This window comes from Hippichthys cyanospilos, chromosome 12 (genome assembly GCF_059441005.1).
Source record: "Hippichthys cyanospilos isolate Australia breed blue-spotted pipefish chromosome 12, RoL_Hcya_1.0, whole genome shotgun sequence".
Classification (NCBI taxonomy): domain Eukaryota; kingdom Metazoa; phylum Chordata; class Actinopteri; order Syngnathiformes; family Syngnathidae; genus Hippichthys; species Hippichthys cyanospilos.
In genome coordinates this window covers 14302380-14325039 of record NC_142380.1, presented here as the reverse complement: position 1 = coordinate 14325039, position 22660 = coordinate 14302380, and the positions used below count along the sequence as shown (strand labels likewise).

Here is a 22660-nt window from a genome sequence, read left to right as displayed (position 1 = left end):
TGCTTTAAAGTGATATTAACTCAAATACACAAACCTGACTGTCCTTATTTTTGCCAAGACAGTACAGTATTTGGCTTGAATCTGCTGAGAAATGTGAACGGAGTAGAAGACAAAGTGACAAACAATACAATTGAATTTGATATCATGTGTTACATTCTTGCTCCATGAAATTTTCCTATACACTTGTGATCTGTAATTTACATATAAGACATATAAAATTTTTTAAAAAAAAATCAGCATTCCAATACAGTATAGTATTATAACACACATAGGTCCCGGCTCGTCCACCACAATTCTACACCACATAGGAAGCCCACAGCACACTATCGCCCTTTTTAAAAGGTATGCATACCCCCCCCCCCCCCCCCCCCCCCCCCCCCGATAGTCTATTTATCAAACAGGAGTGCAATGAAAAGGTCAACAGACAAGTTCCTGACCATCAAGATGAGGGCAAATATATTAAGGCAGCTCCTGGCCTAGAATCACAGTCTTCACGGAAGGTTCCGGTTCATCAGAGGGCTTGTGGCTGCTGGCGGAGAATGCGGCACACCTATCACGACGAAGGAAGAATACATTTACAGAGGCGGACACAGTTTTAACAAGATAAATACAAATATTACAATAGCGGAACCTTGACTTAGAAGTGTAAAGCAACTCGACCAAGTTTGTAAATCAATGCACTCATGTAAAATCCAGTTTCAAATTGAAAACTTTTTTTTTTAAAGACTTGGCCATCTATGCGGTGCCATGACATCTATGTCAAGGTGTGCAAATGAAAAAAGTTTAAAGTTAATCAACGCATGTGTTTGACCTTGCAGAGACTGAGCTGCTGACAATGTTGGACCTTCGACTACTACCAGAGACATCAAGAGATGGAAAAATCAGACTGGCCTGAAAGAAGCACACATATACACAATATTATAATCATCATCAGTGCTTCCCAACACCTTTTTGATGCAAGGCATCTATTTTACATTAGAAACAGACCATGAAAAAAAACAAAAAAAAACAAAGTAACTATCAAAAGCTCGCTTTTCTATTTACTCACAAATTAAACTACAGTAAAATAAAAATAAAATATAATGCCCATACAATAAGGCTTGTTTGGTTGAAGACCAATGGATTATTCTGTTTCTGTTGCACACAGCTGAAAATGTGTGTTTGTGTGCCATCAAGTGGAAGAACACTTCATTGAAAAATCCATGAACATTTACACATTACTTTTAGTAAATAATAGTTTTCCACCCAATTCGATCCACGGTTAGGGTTACATATTCTCATTTTATTTTTTACAAAAAACTTTTTTACACAAAGTTCAATATAAAATGGGCATAAAATTATTTTAGGTGACCACACACTGGCCATAAGATTATTTTAGGTGACCATCCACTTAATTCATAATTTTCTCTTAAAGGGACAATGTGTAAGATTTAGACTGTTATTCATTAAAAAGGAATATACGAAATTGTTATTAATTTCAAAAACTTGCAAATAAATGTGTTCTTGACGACCAACAGTATGTTTTAAATATATTGCAGGTCTAATTATCATGAAGTTATATTACACTGCGTAGTTGGCACTCTTCCGGAAGCCGCCATGTCTGTTACAGCTACGGACAACGGTAAATGCAGCACCCCCTGCTGCCCGTAATGAAAAACGGTCGAAATCTTACACATTGTCCCTTTAAATATGATCAGAAACTTGCAGGTTTCCTCGTCAGGACGCCCCTTGCTATGCTACGTTATTCAATGTGTTCCATTTAATCAAATACAGAGTATAGTAGAGTACTGTAAAATAAGTCCTTATTTAGAGCAAATCCAGTCTGTGATTACTATGTAATCTGACTTGCATGGACCTATGACAACATAAAATGGTCAACGGCTTTAGTAGGTGCTAAACGGCATTGCCAGTCCAGCCACAATAGTATTGCCTGCCTTAGCAAACAGGGCCATTAAAAGCAAGAAAGGAAAAGAACGTGGAGGTTTTTTTTGTTTTTTTTCCCCAGGTAAGTAAGTCTTCATTACCTGCTGGAATCGGAGTAATGTCAGTCTAAAAGATTTCACAAAAGTCATTATGGGTATCAATGTGCAACATTTTCAGCCAGGCACATCATTCACGGAAGACTTGTATTACGTGGAACTTTGAATTGGAAAGTAATTATTATATATTCAGTCATAGTAGGTAAATGTTTCGCAATAGAATTTTTTTGTCTGTTGACCTCTTGGTATTATTGAAAATAATGTTACGTTCCACCACGTGGCTTAATTGGTGACGAACACACAAAATAACGTGAAGAGCCCAACCTGTTGAAAGTGTTGCACCAGCGCTGTTTTGAGCTGAGGTCTGAACTTGGTGGCTGCGATGAGCATCTCATTAATAGAATCATTGAAGTCTATGAGTTGCTTGACGTCATTCTCCAAAGTTTGTTTGGACTGCAGTTGATTTTTCAAAGCATCATTAATTTCCTACGGCAAAATGGAAGAAAAAGGCAAAAGAAATCATGATAAGTACATACACAATTGGGTGCAATGTCAATCTGAAGGCCCAAGCCAAAGCAAAAAAAAAAAAAAAATTCAGTTTAACATGTTTCTTTTGAGAAAAAGCTCATTTTTCTCCGCTTTTTGGTCAGACACCAGCCTTTGATTAAATTAATCCATGTTCTACTGCTGATTGCTAAATAATAGTAAAAGTAAAATAAACTTTATGAAAGGAGGAGAATAGGGATGGAGTTCGCTTTCATTTTATTGTCATAGAACATGTTTTTTTCTATTTTTTTCCTGTGGGTGTGGAAAGATCACTCAAAATGCTCTAAACCTTGAGGCAAATATGCGTCTTTATTCATGTCGCGCTTTCACAACAGCCACTGCTGTAATAAAGTGCTTTAAAGAGCATATAACATGAAAAACAAATAAATAAAAACATTAGCAATAATATAACAAATAATATTGTTTTAAATATTAGAGTTTAAATTATGGAGAATTCTGCTTGGGAACAAAAAAGCTGAATGTGAATGAATTATTAACTGAGATGTTTCACTTTTCTGACCAAATCTTTTGTTGGAATAAAATAAAAATAGTTAAATAGAAAATGTCTCGACTTCAGATTTCAAATGAAGTCATAGTCAATTTGTTGTGCATATTATAATAAGCGGATGCGTATATAACCGTATTTACAGTAAAAAGTCATTCCAAAGCAGTTAGGCTAAATCATATTCCTTCAGACCCCACTTAAACAGTTTGTTTTGTTAAATAATGGATTGCGAGTTAAACCCTACTCATTTCTGCCATGAGATGGCTCAACTGTGGCTTGTAATACCTGTAGGTCCTCACGAAGCTTTATAGCGAGCTGCTTTTTGGAGCCCAGCGTCACCTCAGCTACCTGAAGCTGTTCTTCAAGCTTGAACCTTTCTTGATAATCTGGAGCTGATGCAATAACACAAATCGATAGTTTGAGATTCTCTTTGAGTGGTCAAAATTTTGGGGAATGACACAAAACAACAAATAAGCCAGTTCTATCTCAAGCAGTCTGGTAGAGGAATTCTTCTCAGCCAAAGGACTGGGCTCATTTCATAATTTTGCCTTGGAACACATTTAGAAATGGAAAAAAAAAATCTTAGGAATTATTACAAATGATAAGAGTGACAGTCAAGTTTACATACTGGCTTCCTTTGCTTTCATGACTGTTGTGTGAAATCCAGTATTACTGATGTGGAATAACAGGGTTGTGTTCTCCAGAGCTTTATTTTCCTTCTCGGCCTTGCGGATTTTGTTATTTAGACACTCTCCCCGCTGCTTAAGTTCTGCTTTCTCTAGTGCGGCCTATTGGAACAGAGTAGCTTTTAGTGACTTTCCTGACAGAATACTAAACATCATCATCATCATCATCATCGATGAACATTTCTGACCATCATACCTTGGCAATGTAGTGCGCTTGAGACTTAACCGCATCCTCATCATCCTCATCGGCTGCCATGGCAAAGGTCACAACCTCGTAATGCTTTTTTGAGGCGTCGACCTTGGCCAACTTAATGTTCAGATCCATGCTAGGGGGGAATGATAGGTAGGGAAACACATTTCAATGAAAACATTCCAAATGGGGAACCGTTATTTGCTTGTCACCTGATTTTCAGCCTCTCCTGCTCTGTGGTCTTCAGTTGCTGGGTGAGCATTTGACTGTAGACTCGGATCTCCTCTTGCCTCTCATGGATCGCTTTCTTCACATTAAGTTGTCTTTTCTCCAAGGACACAACACTGTTGGCTTTATTGAACAGGAGATCCCGCTTGCGCTTCACCTCCAGTTTGGAGATGTTCAGCTCCACAATATGCTCCTGAGGCAGGGCCAAAGGACAATGGCTTATTATGGATGCAGTTGATCCATTATTCAGATGCATACAACACTGCTCAAAAGTTTCAGGGTCACCCAGGAACATTTCCTATTATGTAGCGTAAAGTCACGCCGCTTATCAGCGGACCAAAAGATTTATCACCAATGGTGACAGTTTGACGCGACAAGGTTCTGCCAAAAGAGCTTTTTCAAAAGCTCTTTTCATTCAGGAATAAGGTCATTAAAGGTAACCCACAAATTCTCCATAATAGAACCATATATTGTATAATATAGAGTACCAGGCAGAGTTTGGAAACACTGTCAAATTATTTTGGTCCTAAACGCATTAAGAGGCAAAGCTATTCGAACTATTAACTGAAACGTTTGAGATGAGTCATTCAAGTTCATATAAAGCAGTGGTTCTCAATGTGGGGTCCAAGGCCTGACTGCAGAGAGTCCGCGAAAACATTTTGGGTGTTTTAGAACTGATTTAGTATAACTTTTAACCGTTACAGATTTGTGCTTTGTTTGGCTTTGTCTTTGTTTTTTAGCGCCGCCTCTGGCCGCTGTTGATAATGCATTGAAAGTGCTTTGTCTACCTACCTATCAGAATAGAAGCCAGTGTGTTAAATAAGAGGAGGGACAGAACATTGTATTTTTAAAAATGCATTTTTTTTTAAATTCGTAATGTATTATTTTTAAATTTGTCAAAATGCGTTTTGCTTTTACAGTTGCTTGCTAACGAGGCGATGAAAGAAAACAAGAAAGAGTTTCTGGATTGAATGTCTTGACTCTTAAAACACAAAAACATGTCCCTGGGATTGAATGAGTTAATATATAAACCACTGGCAACAAAGGTGAGTACACCCCTATTGTCAAAGTTGGTGTCATGTGACTCCGTTTTTCAAGGTTGATATGAATGGGGAGCTGGTGTGATAAATTTGGTGTTATCGTTCACACTCCTGCATTCTGGTCAACGGAAGGTCAATACGGCACCCATGCATTGGCTACCTGTTTCTTTAATCCGAGTCTCTTCAGCTCTCTCTCAATATTATTATTGATCAGTTTCACTTCTGTTACTTTGTTGTACAGATCTTTCTTTTGATTTGCAGAATGCTCTCGCTCTTTCCTCAAATAGTGAATGTCTTCCTGTCACAGAAAAAAGAATAGCCGTGAAGATGGCATCATTTATGAACATTGGCATATAATCACAGTGTAAAGTCTGACCTCAGACTCCTTGATTTTGATGAGGAGCTTACTGGATGTCTTCTGCCTCTCCTCGAGGAAATCGAGCAGCTCCGTGATCTTTAATTCCATCTCCAACTTTTCTTCGGAATCACCCACAACGCCTTGCAGTCGTGCTAGTTTTTTCTCTAAAATGATCAATTGTGAGTCCTAATGTATAAAATGTGAGAGAGAAAGCAAGCGGTCAGGCTGGGGTCGTCGTGGTTGTATTTTTTTTTTAAAGAGGTGCTTACCTTTTCATTCATAATCATCATCTGTTTGACTAAGTACTCCTCCTGTTTCCTGACCTGACATTCAAATGTGGTGACGGTGCTTTTACTCCGTAATAAATGTGCCATACAATTCTTTTCCTTTTTCTTGGCATCCTCTCCATTTTGTTGGCAGCGGACAAGCTCCTTGCCGCGATCGCGTAGCTGGATGTCCAGTTCCTGGTAAACAAAAACGCTGTATGTTAGTCCACTATAGTATAGTAAGTTGTATTAATAGGGTTAATACAGTATGATACATTGGCGTGAACTCTTTAAAAGCTGATTGTTTTTAAACTTCATTGTATAAGTAGGCTATTATAAATGTGTAAGGACAGACACAGCGAATCAAATTGCTTATATGCAAAGAATTATTGTGACTGTGTTCAATTGTATTGATGTAACTTATAAATGTCCCAACTTGCTTAAAACTTCCAAGAGCAAATGTACATGTCCACCCTCCTCCCGCTTATTATAATTAGCAACACTTATAATATTTACCGTATTTCTCAAAGTACAAGTCGACCCAATCCTTTTTTTTACTTAAATTCGGGTGAATTTTACAAAAACGCGAGTATAAGTCTACCCCTGACTTCAGTGGCTACATAGATCATGGCTTTCCAATTAAAACACAGTGTGTGGTACTAAAATGATGAAATTACGGCACTTTTAGAGGCATTTTTAAATTGTATATTGAGCTAGATACTGCTGCAGTCATCGGGGGGAGAGGGTGTGGCGCAAATGATACAAGTGCGAGGCAATGTCCGTGCGCGTAGATGCAAACTGTTTGAAATGGAGGTCTTTGAAGATGATTTGCTGATCATCTTACTTGGGATATTATCCCGAGCATGGAACATTGCCCTGCCAACCTCACATGCCGGCATTGCCGGTTTGGTCAAGCAACTGTCCAAGGGCTGAAGGAGTCAAGCCATATTTTCTTTTTCATAATGCATCAAAGTCCGCCAAAAAAAGAAATGATTCACACAGCCTTGTTGTTAATAACAAAGAGACAATAAGGCGCCGCTTGACAAAACTGCATTTTGCAATGGTCTGTAAAATAAAATCATATTAGGTCTTGTAAATGACATATTACTTATTTTGCATTCAAATTAATGTTATTAAAAGACATGTGGAAATAGTTGGTCTGTTTTGAGTTATGCGGTTCTAATTCGACGCCCTTAATGCGGGGGTTGAAAATGAGGGGGGAAAAACTCAACTTATACTCGGAGAAATACGGTACCTATTATTATGTATTTATTGCTGAGCGATTTTGACACAGATTGACTTAATTTGACTTTTTTCTGTGAGTGTGTTGGGGGGGGGGGGGGGGGGGGGGGGGGGGAATCCAGATATCTGAAGCAAGGGCGTTATTAAACAATAAAAATATGACAAAAACGAGTTGCTTGAAATTTATTTACCTCGCTAGCTCACTGCATGAAATGAAACCGCTTATTTTGAGCCTTGTATTCATACGTAGATTTTCAAATTTACATTTTATCTTAAAAGTTTTTTTTTTTTTTTTTAATCAATCTTATATCTGCACTTGTAGCATTAAACGAGCGGCGTGCACAACACCCCACCTTGATGGCTTGCTGCTCTTCCTTGAGGAAATTTTCCATCTGGGCAGCTCTCTCCTTCTCACTCAAGGCATTCTGGGTCACATATTTCAGCTTCTCCTGAAGGGCAACATTTTTGGCCGAACCCTGACTTATTCTGCAATAAATAAAATATGTGATCATTATTTAAACAAGCCCCAGCGTGGTTCACAAAATAACATTGAGGCTGAGATGGACTCACTTTTCGTTGCTGCTCTGGATGTTATCCTCTCGCCTGCGTATTTGGGACCTCATCGAATACACATTGGAAGTGGTTCGATCCAACAAGGCTTTGCAGGTTTTCAACTGCAGATAAGGTTATTTTGTGCTGTTACATAGTTTTCATAGTTTTTGTAATTCTATTGTGTTAGAAAATTCACTCATGATGGCCCAGAGGGCCAAATGCCACCAATGACTTCAGCATTACCTCATCCTGCATCTCAACGTAATTTCTCTCTTTTTCCTTTAGTTCTAGCCGCAGATTTGCTGCTTGTCGATTGGTTCTGGTCAATTTCTTGTCCTTGTCTTTGTTGTCATTAATCTGTGCATCCTGCAAGTGCTTCACTTCCATCAAAGAGCCATTCCTTTCCCTAATAGTCTGGTTGGTTTCAGCAAGTTTCTAAATCAATGGAGGGAAAAGTGCAAACACCACAATGATATTCTTTAGGATGCAAACAACGCAATGATATTGTTCAGTACAATGTCTACCAGCTAGATCTTGATCAGGTAAACTGCAGTGTTTAAAAATTAGATTACAGCAGATGAAATATTGTAAGTCATAAACTATAACAAATTCTTTTTTTTTCAATTTTATCCTCTTTTTTTGTATGTTTATATAGCTTCACAATGTGTTTTTAAAAAGTATAAATTAAGTTTTAATTTGTATAACCCTTACTTACTGTTCAGATCAACATTGTAAATAATAATAGAAATGTATGTCATACATTTTCAATCAGAGGAAGGTCTGGAGTGCAGGCTGGCCATCTCAGTAACCATAATCTTACAGTACTATCAATCCACACTGCTGTAACATATGCAGGATGTGGTTTGTGCATTGTGTTGCTGAAATAAGCAGAGGTGTCCGTGAAAAAGATGTTGATGAGCTGGCGGCAAAGGTTTCCCCAAAGCCTGTATCTATTTTCAGCATGAATGTTACCTTCACTGGCAGGTATGTTGCCCATCCCACTAACACTAGTGCCCATACCATCACAGATGCTAGCTTTTTGTGTCCATTACAGTCTGGAAGGTTCTTTTCCTTTATGGCCCGGAGGACATAATGTCCACATTTTCCAAAACAACTTGGACTCATCAGACCATAGAACACTTTTCATCAATTCATCAAAAATGAGATTGAGCCCAGAGAAACCGGCAGCATTTCTGACTGTTGTTGATAAGGCTTTTTTGCTCTGCATAGTAGAGTTTGGAGTTGCACTTACAGATGTAGCGCCCCGCAGAGTTTACTGACAGTGTTTTTTCGATGTACCTGAGCCCATGTGATGATATCCTTTACACAGTGACATTGGTTTTTTATGCCATGTCGCCTGAAGGATCGAAGATCCCAAGTATCCAATGTTGGTTTCAGCCCTGCTGCTTACATTCACTTGCTCACAAAGAGCTGAACCTCGCCCTATCTTTCATTGTGAATCACTGAGCAATTCAGGGAATCTAGTCCTGTACCCGAATAGCCTGTTCATCCATGGGATTCTCCAAACAGGTGTTTGATGAGCAATCTTCAACTTTTGTATTCTTTTTTGTGCCCCAGCTTTTTGGAACATAAGACCACAAAGACATGCACCTGCTGGTTTGCACGACTAGGATTTTCAAACCAGTAAAAAAGTAAAATGAAGGCATGCAACATGAAACAAATGTTTCTCTAAAACCTTAAGGATCATCGTCCATTTATTGAACAGGCTACAAAAATACCTGTATTCCATCATTTTATTTAACAATTATTATGAGGACATTGCTTAGGCTGGTCAAAAGTGACTCAGAACATAATGTGTATGCGTGGAAAATAAACGGATTGTCTAAATAGTGTAGGAGGGTTATTTGAAGGCTCACACTATTTCATGTTTATGTTTTTTTTTCTAATCGTTGGTGGGTCGAGACTCGAGATCATTACTCCCACAGCGAGCAGAGGGTCACTATGCATATAGTTGGTTACCAGAGCACTCTGATGCAATTCAGCATCTCTTTGCCTCATCTGTTGGATGGTGTTTTCCCATTGGTGGATGATCTGCTCAGTTTCCATGTGAGCCTGCTGCACATTCGCTGTCGTCTTGTCTAAAGCCACCTGAGAGGAAAACAGAATACGGAAGGTTACTGATGGCATCTCGTCCTTTCCATTTCGTTTTCCGTGTTTCTTTTGTTCAATACCTGTGCAGATAAAGTCTCTGTCATTTCCTTGTCAAGTGCTTTGTGCTTTTTACTGGCCTCCGCCATCGTTCTCTCAATGGCCAAAGTGAGTGACTGTGGACAAAAGCATTTTAAGATGAGAAAGATGCCGAAATAAAGAAATGGAAAAGAAACATCTCACGCCAATTTTTAACTACCTTAATCTTCTTCTCATCTTGGTGTGAGTACTTCATGATGGCCATCATGTCATCATCTTTTATGGTCGACTCCTCCAAAAAACCTTTCATGGCCTGCTGGTCCCAATTCATTTGCACCCGAAACTGCTCCAGCTTTTGTTTAGCCTTTGAGATGTTGCTCTGAGCATATTGGGCAAAAGGTTAGTCATCAGATTTTTGCAATTTTATTGAGGTACCTCAAATAAAAGTAAACAATCTATGGCGGCTGTTCACCTCATAAGCTTTTGTCTTTTCATCCAAAACCTGAAGGTCATTTTCCATCTTTGAATTTTCATGCTCCAGGCGGCCCATTTCTCTCTCGGCAAGGGCGGTAAGGTGTCTCTCCAGGGCTTCTTCCCTGTCTTTGGCCTTGCATAGAGCCTTAGCACAAAAATCTTACTAAGTTATTCCATATGCTAAGTAATCGATTCATTAAAAAAAACAACACACATCTTACAGACTCAACACAACGTGGACCCTACCTCTGTGATTTCAAGCTCCTTCTTAGCATTTTTCAGGCAGTCCTTTCCTAATTCCTTTTTTTCTTTGTGAGTCTCGCGTTTGTTTTTCAGCTGCACGAGCTCCTTCTTTATCGCACGTATCTGTGGAATGCGAGAACAACCATTTTTGTCATATTATACCCACAGAAATGTATCAATTGTTGTTTTGAGACATCATCAAAATCCTGTCCACAGACCAGTAACATTGCAGGCATACTGCATAGTTTGCTAAATTATTTACAAAAAATAAATCAACTGGCCCTGTTAATTAAAAGGTCTGTTAGGAAAATTAATGATGATTTTAAGAAGAAAAGCATCTTTTTCAGTATTTACAGGTTAAATCTCAATTTCTTGCCTCGAAACGTTAATATTACTATTTTTGGGGAAAAAAGTATAACTATTCTCATATTAAAATTTTATTCTCAAAAAAGCTGACATGGTTATCGGTCATCACGCCCCTTTACTAACACCAGGGTTTTTAATATAAAAACAATAACCATCAATGTGATCTGCAACATGTATTGTACACCTCAATTGATAAAAAATAAATCGTTTGACACGAGAATCAACATTAAATACTGGAGGTAATGTGGTTGCACATGTGTACGCACCCACTTCAAACCGATGGTGCAGTGTTGACTTTCCTAATGATTTTTAAAATGTTAAATGGGAGTCACTGCACACTGAATCCCTCCGATTAAATACAAATATATGTCAGACACTCTAATAGGGTTATCTTTTTTTTTTTTTTTTTTTGCTTCCAAGTAGAAGCTTGAAGGTTAACGCTCTACTGCTGAATTTGCAGCCTTTTGTAAGTCCAACTTGACTAGGGCTCATTTTCTTTTCCAATGGATTTGTGCTGATAAACTCAGTCACATTAATGGTGGAAAAAGTAATCAAATGATTCTTACCCCCCAAAAAATTACAAACGTCTCCTTTGTTTAGTGAAGACAATGCATGTATTATCTTACCGTGATGGGTGGGAAATAAATGAGAACCATACTCACCTTTTCTATTAAAACTTTGTTTTCAGCGTTGAGCACTGGGAGGGCATAGTGCTGCTCCCAGCCTGACTCTGATATCATTGCTGCGAAGGCAGCCATATTTAGTTACTGCAGATTAGGTTTCTATACTTATATTTACTTTTCTTTTGGTTGTTGGCCAATGTAAGCACAGTGTGAAAATAAAAGGAGGATACAAGAGATTTATTACATCAAAACCTGAAAGCATTTCCCCACTATCCTTGGTATACGACATCGCGGTGTCGTAGTCACAGTCACTCTGATAATGTCACTACAGGGGATGCATCATTTGAAAGGCAACAGTCGTGAGGGGAGCTTTATGACACGATACGGCAGAAGCTTTGTCTCGCTAGGGAACTTCGTCTTGTCACCTAGCATAATGACAGCTGGTTGGGGAGACGGGGCAATTGGAAGCAGAGGTGGCCGAGGAACTGTAACGCATTGTGTAAACTTTGGTAAAGAAATAGAAGAAGTGGTGCAAGACCTGTACTTGAACAAAAGTACAGATTCTAAAATTAACTTACAAAAGTAAAAGTGTCATCAGATAAAGCTACCATTCAAGCATGAATGAGATTTTTTTTCCAGAAAACAGTGACCTGAAAGTCAACCTGCCTCTGGTTAATTACTATTTTTTTTTTTCATTAGACCTGGATAAATAATTCCAAAACTGTTTTCTGTTTGACATCAATGAGGAACTCAGTTGGAAAAAAAAATGTTTTCAAGATAAGAACTATAAACACCCACACTAAAATGTATGCATGAGTGCACACCCTCTTATAACTAGAGATGTGACTGTTCAGAAATGGCTAATCACATTGAAACCCCTGTTGAACGGCCTGCAGCAGAGTTGTGACCATTAAAAGTTTATTATTTTCTAAATTCAGTTACACTCTATATGTCATAACCGTATTAAAGGTGGACAAAACCTTGAAATGGTTTCTTCTGGTCTTTGTTTTTGTTTTTACTCAACAAAAACCTGACTTTTGGGCAGGGGTTTGTTGACTTTTTAGACTCATCTGTGTTTTATTATTTTGCAAGAGGTTTACTATAAAATAATCATAACACTTTTTTTAATAAAGGTAATTCTCAAATTACCATGTAAAATTCTCATAAAACTTGTTAAGATAGAGATGGATGGATGGATGGATGGATGGATGGATGGATGGATAGAGAGAGAGATAGAGAGATAGAGAGATAGAGAGATAGAGAGATAGAGAGATAGAGAGATAGATAGATAGATAGATAGATAGATAGATAGATAGATAGATAGATAGATAGATAGATAGATAGATAGGAGTGTATTATGTGTGGGTCCTTGAAAAACAATTCAAGTTCCAAGACCCAAATGTTTGAGAACCCTTGTCTACAAACATGGGCCTTTCTTGCCCATATTTGGGAGTTCTCAAGCATCCTTAAATTGAATACAAGTACCTTTAAAACTTCTTTCTTTGTACTGTCTATTTCAACAATACAGAGCCTGTCTTAAACAGGAAATAAGGAAAAAAATTCTTACCTTCTAGTACTCATTACCTTACCAACATTCTGTTATAATTTCCAGGCCTTATTGTTGATTAATTTTGTAGGACAAAGATTATGCTGTTAGGTAAGGGTTATCTCTCACCTATCTAGCTAGCAGGCATTTCAAGTAGTCACCAACTGCACCACTATCCTCTGTTTGAATTGGATGGCAGATGTTAGCTGCATGTCCTGTGCATGATCATGTTAAAGCCAAGGTGCGATTGACAAGTCAACAGGTTGGACGTTCATGACTAAAATGACTTCTCCCTCTTAAAGGTAGGAATTAAAGGGCATTAAATTGTACAAAATAGTTATATTTATTTTGCCTGGCAAAATTATTGCTAAGCTAAATTGCTATTTTAAACACCAATACTTATTTTAGCTATGAATTGCAACACTGAAAAAACTGTTTTGCAGCAATGTTTGTAATGTTTTTGACCAGCAAAAGGAAAAAACTAAGAGTGATTCTAAATAATTTCCTGTGCCTTCCCCAGTAAAGAGAGGAACTATAAAACGTCCAAAGACTGACCTTGTGCAACACTTCCTTCTGAGCCTGAAAGCATTACGAAATATTCATCACGCAGAGCCGGCTGACAACATCTTCCAATCACAGCAATCACAGCTGGCAGCTTCAAAGATATCAAATTGAAACATTTATTTTATGTTCTAAGCATTGATCTTGGGAGAAAAAAAAAGTTCATATGGAATATTCACAGAATTGTCATAAAACAAAAATGTGGAGGCCACTCAGAAGTCAAATTAAAAATCATTATTAAAGAAAGTGTACATTACAGTTCAAGAGTGTGAATTGACATTTGAGCCCAAACACATCCAAAAACTGAGATCCCTCCTCTTGCTTGGTTTCGGCATCTCCAAGAATCCCAATACTGTAGTTAAAAGCCCCCGATCCACCACAAGTTAATCAACATAGTGATGCATTATTTTTCTATATGCATTGTACATACACGAACACATACACACGTGTATATATAAAGTCTCTGCTGTGTAAAATATTTCAGTCCTGAGGATTGAAAAGGCAACGTAGTTGTCAGCTCAGTGTGGGCCACGTGTTCTTTTCTCTTGTTTGTGTGGGCTGTTAAGAGGAGCTTAAACTGCAGTACTTTTGGTCCCGATGTGCGGTCGTGCAAACTCCACAAAGTCATCAATGAGTACAGGCCATGCTCCTGATGGAGGGAAAAAAAATCATGCAGTAAGGCTAGGATGGTTCAACCTGACAAACTAGGAGGTGCGTCCTTCCTTTACAACACACTGCGGGGAAATGAGACTCATGTGCATGCTTCTTTTTGTAACTTTATTCTGCCCTGCCTGACTGTTTCTTTATCACTGCATATTTTAGTCTGGACTTGGTATAGTCTTTTTTTTTTGTTTTTGTTTTTTTGCTGGGGGTGGTACCTCACCTTAAATGAGACATGACGTGACTTTTCCAAAAATATTTTATAATGAATTGTGAATGCCTGCAGTGGTTAAAAAGAGAGGCCACTGCCAGTTTAAAAACAAACAAATATAAAGACAATTACATGTGAACTAGTTCAAAACCATCAAGTCTGCTCGCTTAATGCAAACACACGATGTAAAAGGCTTTTGACAGGCTATAGGCAAAACTCAGGAACGCTAGCTATGGTTTAAAGAATAGAGGCAATTGTCAGTTCAAGTTGGTATCAAACACACAATGCAGAACACAGTAGATGGGTTTGCCAAAGCTAGCATCAAAGTCGCAGTTATATGTTTAACGTGTTTATGGAAATACTTGGCCATGTTGAAATGGCTGTCTTAGCGGAAGCAGAATATATTCAGTCTGTTAAACTCAAAGAGTAAATGAAAGAAGGGAAGGGTGAGTTTTTTGTCATTTTGTGCAGTGCCAGCAACGTCACTTCTCGCTTGCGCCGAGCGAGCTCTCACAGAGCAGAAGCAAGAACGGGACAGAGACAAAAAAACACCTTCATTGGGTTGTCTTCGCCTCATCCGCTATTATTGTTTTGGGTTTTGGTATAATTTTACCTACATTACTTAGAGTAGTGTTCCAAATTCGTCACATTCCTAGAGTAGATACATTTTCATTCAAAACTAAAACGCTGTACCAACCTTCCTCATCATAATTGGACATGTCATCTGTAATCATAGTGCTGAAGTCTAGCAGCAGGTTCCATGTGTCTTTGGGAATTGATCTTTTGTGGTGTTCCTGCAATACAAAAATATATTGTCAAGTCATAGCAATTGCTGACAAGAATCTGTACAAGAATTTTGTAGGACTGCTTTGGAATTGAACTGAAATCGATTCAGAGTAAATTTTGGCCCGATATACCTTGCATATCAGAGTGCCCAGTTTGAAGTTAATATCTTCATCTGATTTTCTTGACTATATATTTCCATGAACAATTGAAGTGACATACAGTTGAAGCCAGAAGTTTACACATACTGTGCAAAGGATTAGGGTTGTAATATTTTCTTCAAAGGTCAATGGTTTGCACACATTTCCTTAATATCGAGTAGAATTTCCTTTGAACTGCATGACTTGAGTTAAACTTTTTGTATCCACAAGCTTCAGACAGTACTGTGTAGGAATTCTGGCCAGTTTCTCCTGACAGAACCGATGTCACGTTTCTGGGATGCCTTCCTCCCACATGCCTTTTCACATGTCCACAAATTTTCGATGGGATTCAGATCAGGGCTTAGTGATCTGAATCGACATTGTTGTCCTCAAGCCATTTGTGAACCATTCGGCAGTATGCTTAGAGTCATTTTACATTTGGAAGCCCCATTCGCATCCAAGTTTTAGCTTCCTTCCTGATGTCTAGAAATGTTGCATCAATATCTCCATGAAATGTCCTTTTATAATGCCTTCTATTTTATGAAGAGCTCCAGTTTCTGCTGTAGCAAAACAGCCCCAGGACATGATGCTGCCACCTCCATGCTTCCTAGCTGGTAAATTGTTCTCAGGTCAACAAGCTATTGGCTTTTTCATCCAGATGTAATGTTGGTCATTATGGTCAAATAGCTCCACTTTCGTTTCATTAGACCACAGGACATGTCTCCAGAAGTTAAGATCTTTGTCTTGGTGTCTTTTTGCAAACTGTAAACTGGCATTTTATATGTTTCTTTAGGAGCAATGGCTTAATTCTTAGTGAGTGGCCTTTCAGCTCATGCCTGTGCAGTACTCGTTTGACTGTGGACACTGACACTTTCTTACCAGCTTCATCCAGCCTTTTCACACGGTTTTTCCTTTTTGTTTTGGGGTTGATTCACACATTTCGGACCAAAATGCGTTCATCTCTTGAACACAGAGCCCGTATCCTTCCTGAACAGTATGACGGCTGGACAGTTCAATGATATTAATACTTGCATTCATAATTGTTGGAACAGATGAATGTGGCACCTTCAAGCATCTGGAAATGGTACCCAAGAATGAGCCAGACATGTGGGGCTCCACAAGACAGTCTCCAATTTCTTGGCTGATTTGTTTTGATTTTTCCATGATTTCAAACTTAGAAGAAGAACGTTTGGGATGTAACCGTAAAATGCCATCAATTAACCAACAGGTTGTCAGTTAATCTATCAGGAGACATGACCTCATCATCTCTGGGCTATCTCATGCGCTTCAAAAATCTTAGTAGTTTTTGTGTATGTAAACTTTTGACCTTGGAGAAAATTCTCTGTGAATTCTGTAAGAAATCCCTCTCTCTCACTTGTGTGTTATTTAACAAAATTAACTTATTTTTGTGTTGTTGACAGAACTGGAGGAGGTGTTTTGTCTGATTTGACGAAAGAGAAGGAGACAAAAAAATGAAACCTGTGTTTTTACAGTTTATGAAAACTTCTGGCTGCAACTGTACACTACTCACTTTTTTTTCTTCTTTTAATTCATTAAAGGCATGGCTTATACCATATGAAAAATAAAAAAAACTTCCAAAAATAGAATTTAACTAAGCTAAATTTAAGAATACTGTAGTTTCACATTAACTTTTTTTTTTTTACTTTGTCATTTCTGAGTGGATTTCTTCCCTGACTTGCAATAGATTCTCATGCTTCCAAAAAATATTGGTAATCATCAGACAAAATAATTTGTAGAACTTTAGAACAAATGTCAGAAAGACAACATACCATTTACTATTCAGTAGCCATAACATCACAATTTTCCCTACAGAATTCTTATAAAGGACCAATTGAAAATTGCATATTGTGGCGCAGACAGTGTACTTACAACTAAAAATGTTTTCCAAAGGTCGAGGAACTTGAATCTTCCGTCCAATACTAAATTCCAGTAAGCAATAGCCATTTCTAAATCTAGGACGATAAAACAGAAGAGAAAAAAGTTGAAAATAGACATGATTAAAAGATTAGGATTTTACTGTGGTCCTTCATTTATGCATCACAGTTCTTTGTTACCTAAACCTTTCTGGCCAGGATTCTTTGCAAAATTAAATGTAAACTGGTAAAAGTCCTTAAATCTTCCGTGGTCTTTCAATTCCTGCTCCATCTTGGGTAGTTGAGCTTTAAGCTTGTCTATACTGTCACATCTGAGGAGACACAATACAGTCAATTCATGATTGTTCACACTTGACAAGAATGCACCGCAATGCCGTGAGCTCGACAGCATTACGCTATAAAAATCGGAGATAGGCTTACGATGTGTATAAAACAAAACTTGGTGGGAATTATGTTGAAGTTACTACATAAATGGTGTAGACTGATTATTTTTTTTCCATTTTTGACCAGAACCTAACAAGTTTTTCGCAATAGGTGACACTGTTCTGCTGTATTTTTCAACATAATTAAAGGTTTTAGTTCCAATTCTAGTTTGAATTTACACTTTAATGTAAACAAATGATGCCAAGCTCATTTGAAGGGATAATTTTACTAGCATCGTTGTTGCTTTGTGATAACCCTCCACGGACTGGATATTTGAAAACAAACAGTCAAGCAAAACACGATGACATATAACAAGTACAGTTCAATCATTAAAAAAAAAAAAAAAAGCAATACAACTATGACTCATTGAAAAGCTGTCTTTTTTTAATCCAAATGGGGTTAATATACTTTCCTCTCATGATTCACAAACTAATGTATTACTTACTTACTTATTACTTACTTTATTTACTACTTATGCTATTATTGTGTATTTACAGTATAGTGTTTTAGTATAATTTCATAGAATGCTATTTCCTTACTAGAAAAGAGACGAAAATATTTTTTTTTTCTTATTTGTATTTTAATAGGGTGCTGGAACAGATTGAAGGCATGTCAATTCATTTCAATGGGAAAATATATCTTTATCAACATTCTCACCCTTGTTCTGCCATGCCATCCATGAACTCCTGTTTCGAGAACTCGCACTGTGTTGCAGCTCTGAACTTCCAGGCGATGAGGAGAACACTTATGCTGGCGGGGTCCAAACCGAGGTCGTCGCAAAACTGCTGAATCCCTTCGATGCCAATCTTGTTGTCATCGTGAGGATCTGAGTGAAAAGGTGGGAAAACTATCAATTACATCATCACAATGGTTTTGTGATATGAGTCCCAAAACTGTACCATGGCTTCATAACAGATGCTACAGAAAAATATCTTTTTTTACTTAATTCATCAGAAAAAGACTACAAATAGTGAATCATTGCTCGTCTAATATTAGCCAGCGATACATAGGAACAAGCAGTACACGTAAATGTTTTTACACTTGATGGGAAAATGTATAATTGACCTATCGTCATTTGTCCAACAAAATTATTCTGAAGATTAGTTTTATTCAACTAAACCGGTCCTAAATTTCACACTGTGTAGGTAACTTAAGCATAATTGGAGATGAGGCTAACATTCATTTAGGGAATATGCAATGTTTCTGAGCCATTTTGTTTCTGCTAATGTAAAGTATGTTTTGTGTTTCAATAAATATTGGAAAAGAATGTTTTGTTGTAGCACTACTGTGATAAATCTTTGTCAACCCAAAACAGGATAATATGTTAAGTATGTATTTATTTTAAAGCCATACCTCTATATCTGTTGTAGAGTTGCTCAAGCTTCTTTTTGTCTAAAGCCCCTTTTAAACTGGAAACATAGAGGTCTGGATTTTGGAAAAACTTATCAGTGGCCACTTCTAATTTCCAGTCATGTTGTGACAGACAGACCAGCGCAGTCTTCTCGTTGGATTGCGTAAAAATCATGAACTGGCGAATTTTATCCTTCTGTGAGGACTTCAGCTTGTTCTGCATAAAAGAAAACAACAAAATGTCAAGATACATGTGGAATGAGAGCTACGCACAATTATAGTCTTATGAAGTGATGGAAAGTACCAAATGGTCAATGAGATGGTACCTAAACTTTATAACCTCCTCAGGAAAAGCAATATGAAAATTAAACATCTTTAGTACTTCTATATTTACCAGTCCCTTTTTATATATATATATATATATATATATATATATATATATATATATATATATATATATATATATATATATATATATATATATAAGTTGTTTTAGTTTTTTTTTTACACGTATTACTTAAATAAAATGTGAGTACTTTAAGCAACTCTGCTCTTACGTCCAATGGAAATACAATAAGGCAAATTGTCCTGGGTCAACTTTAATCTCAAGCACACTTCTAGACTGCCTTCATAGTTCTATCAACTCCCAACCAGACGCACACATTTCACTTATTAGACGCCATAACACTGTTTGACAGCTGTGGCCATCTGATTATGGGCAGACTAGCATTTGTTTGAGAAAGGAAACCCCTCGCCAAAAGCCGGCCAACAATACCACAAGGTCGTCATTTGCCTGTTGCGAACTGATCATTTGGCATCAAAACCCTCGAGCAGCTTGTCTAGCTAAATGGACGAGTTGGCCTCAATACCTTCAGCTAGTTAGCCCAAGCTAACGCACCTAGTTGCGTCTTGGGGGGACCCAGAAGGGTTGCTAAATGTAAATAAGTCCGTTAGTCGGCCATACGCATCACGTTATCGTGATCAATTATATTTACAGCAGCGCACAAAGGCTGAGAAGAAATATTTCTTACCATGTTTGTCTTTGCTTGGCTCTCTTTCCTCCCATCCAGCTGACTAAAGTGTGTAAAGTTCCAACGGAAACAAAAAAAGAGATTCCGGTTAAATTTTCAAATTAAAATATATTATTCCACTAATATCCTTTTGAAGTCATCTACATAATACTTACACTTGTAGACTTTGTTCTGTAGGTGAATATAAAATGTTGTTTTATAATTGCCGATATATTTTAAATACAAATATTCGGCTACGAATGGATAGGAGCAAATTAATATGTTGTGAAGCACTCGTGTCGGAAGTGATTAAGTCGTTAGTGACGTCTATCCATTTAGCCAAGCAGTGTTTGCACCTCGTCCATCTGAATGTTTAGAAACGTATTGGAGAGATTTCGGCTTAAGTGGAAGTCATACCGACACCGATTTTTGCCTTGGATTGTCCTAAACATCTCTAAAAATGAGAAAACCCTTCGTCAAGTCAAAGGACGCTGTGAGGACAAGTTGGTCCCGGACGAAGAGATATCACGGAACCTCTTGAAACTCTTCCGAGTTCTCCATGGGGCGAATCGTCATGTGGAGCTCAGTAACTTTCATAGCCAGGTAATGAGTTGCAACGAGCGCTGTGTGCACGATGCCATGTTCCAATCACTTGGATTCTGCATCGACCGGAAGCCCAGCACACTTCCTCATGCGGGAACTGGAGTGTTTGTCACCAGAGGATTGGTACCTGAAGGAGCAATGGTTGCCATGTATCCTGGCACCATCTACCAAGCTTATGAGCCCATTCTTCTCCAATCCATCAGTAACCCATTTGTCTTCAGGTGCATAGACGGTGTCTTGGTTGATGGAAATGACAAAGGGATCTCCAAGATGGTATACAAGTCATGCAGTGGTAGAGACCAAATGGGCCCGTTCATGACAAGCGATACCACCTGGCTGACAGTCACTCCGCAGAATCCGCTGGCAGTGGGTCAGTATGTGAACAACTGCTCCAATGACAGGCCCGCCAATGTGTGCTATCAGGAGTTCGATGTTCCGGACACGCTTCCCATAGAGCTTCGGCGCTATCTTCCCAATGTCAACTACAGCCCACACTCGCAGAGACCTCTACGCTGTGTGGTCCTCGTATCGCTCAGAGACATAACAGCAGGAGAGGAGCTATTTTCCAACTACTACACCATTGTGCACTAGAACAATCAATACTTGGACCTATAAGTATCAGCCAGAGGGTGAGGAGTACCGAAAAATAAAATGTGCCTTCATAGCTTTGTTTGATTATTACACTGAAAACATTATTTGCTATTAGGAAGAACTTGCTGCCATTCTTATTTTCCGGAACTCAGAAATGAAAGCAATTAAGGTTTTTAATCTGTGATCTTTAGGGAGTAAAGGAGACTCTTGCTTTAACTTCCTTCATTGTCCACTGGGATATCCTCCAACTCACCGGTGACATGCCCCAGAAAAAGAATTGGTGATTTAGAAAATGGATCATGTCTGTCAACTGTGGGTGGAGGCAAATGCAGGACACAAAATAATAGTGCAGGAAGTATTACACTCACATTACTAGAATTCTGTAAAGCAAAACATGTGTAGCATATCAAATTACATTACGTGATTGTTATGCCTGCCAATTGTCATTTGAACAATTTCAGAAGTTAGTGAGCGCGCTAGAAACCCTAAAAAAGCATGAATTAAAATGACCTACAATCACTCTCAATAGAAAACAGATTGAGATGCCATGGCTAAAAAGTATGAAAAAGCTCTTACTACATGTTGTACAAGTTTATACTGTGCCACACCCAGTCTTTAGTTGAAGCCTAATATAATACTTTAGTATTCATCAATAGAAGAAAAATGCCACTATGCTTAGAAGAGTGGAGGATTCTACTTTTTATTTTTCCACAGGACTCGTCATTGCTTGCTTTTTGTGTAGTACAACAAACTCGCAAAATTAAATATAAAATAAAAAATCAAACCAATACCTCTAGGACATACATCATTTAGAAAGTGTGTAAAACATTGTAATTTTCTTTGATTAAATAAACCACAGAACTTGTTGATAGCCTGTAGATGTGTTGTGAAGTGAACCAGGCTAATTAGCTCATAACCAAGCCTTGTTTTATGGAGTATGACATTTTGGTTGGCCTGGATGAATGAGATCCACAAACACAACCACTAGTGAAGCTGCATCAGCGTGTACAGTACATGTATGGGTGTCAAGTTCTGACAGTCGCTTTCCCCAGTGATAAATGTGACCCATGTCTACCACCACCAGTCAAAGCATAATTATAAATAGTACTCTGCATTGATTGTCTCTATAAAACAGTATCATGCCAGTTTGTGCACGTTGTACATCCAATGGCTGTATCAACTATAGTACTAAAGCGAGCTTAAAACCAGACTTTTAAAAATCTATAAATTAAAATGTTACCAAGTTGGTAGTTCACAGTTATAAAAAAGATAAAGAAAGCAAAACTACATGAAAATAACTATTTTTGACAAAGTCATAAAGTTTTTAAACCCCTCCTAGTATAATGTCAGGCAGTGTAATGTTTGTCCACAGACCACTAGAGATGATAACAATAATATTTAAAAAAAAAATGAGTGCCAATTATTAAGAATAATCCACGGC

The 22660-nt window shown here is 37.9% G+C and overlaps 3 protein-coding genes across 3 annotated transcripts; 1 reads left to right on the top strand and 2 right to left on the bottom strand.

The window, feature by feature from the left end:
* Positions 1-411: 411 nt before the first annotated feature.
* Positions 412-11581, bottom strand: LOC148415016 (coiled-coil domain-containing protein 39-like). The gene is made up of 19 exons (XM_088430011.1): positions 11486-11581; positions 10461-10580; positions 10213-10359; positions 9961-10119; positions 9785-9877; positions 9573-9701; positions 7836-8027; positions 7611-7714; positions 7394-7526; positions 5802-5996; positions 5551-5718; positions 5335-5472; positions 4119-4327; positions 3913-4042; positions 3659-3818; positions 3316-3422; positions 2304-2465; positions 812-891; positions 412-550 (listed from the first exon to the last, which is right to left on the bottom strand). The coding sequence occupies exons 1-19, from the start codon at positions 11579-11581 to the stop codon at positions 460-462; spliced, it is 2613 nt and encodes an 870-aa protein (XP_088286137.1). The 3' UTR covers positions 412-459.
* A 2077-nt stretch (positions 11582-13658) lies between these two features.
* LOC148415015 (DCN1-like protein 1) lies at positions 13659-20118 on the bottom strand. Its single transcript, XM_088429437.1, has 7 exons — positions 20047-20118; positions 19019-19232; positions 18323-18491; positions 17423-17553; positions 17238-17320; positions 15122-15218; positions 13659-14202 (listed from the first exon to the last, which is right to left on the bottom strand). The coding sequence occupies exons 1-7, from the start codon at positions 20047-20049 to the stop codon at positions 14126-14128; spliced, it is 774 nt and encodes a 257-aa protein (XP_088285563.1). The 5' UTR covers positions 20050-20118; the 3' UTR covers positions 13659-14125.
* A 245-nt stretch (positions 20119-20363) lies between these two features.
* setd9 (SET domain containing 9) lies at positions 20364-22010 on the top strand. Its single transcript, XM_088429904.1, has one exon. The coding sequence runs from the start codon at positions 20395-20397 to the stop codon at positions 21217-21219; it is 825 nt and encodes a 274-aa protein (XP_088286030.1). The 5' UTR covers positions 20364-20394; the 3' UTR covers positions 21220-22010.
* The last annotated feature ends 650 nt before the right edge of the window (positions 22011-22660 follow it).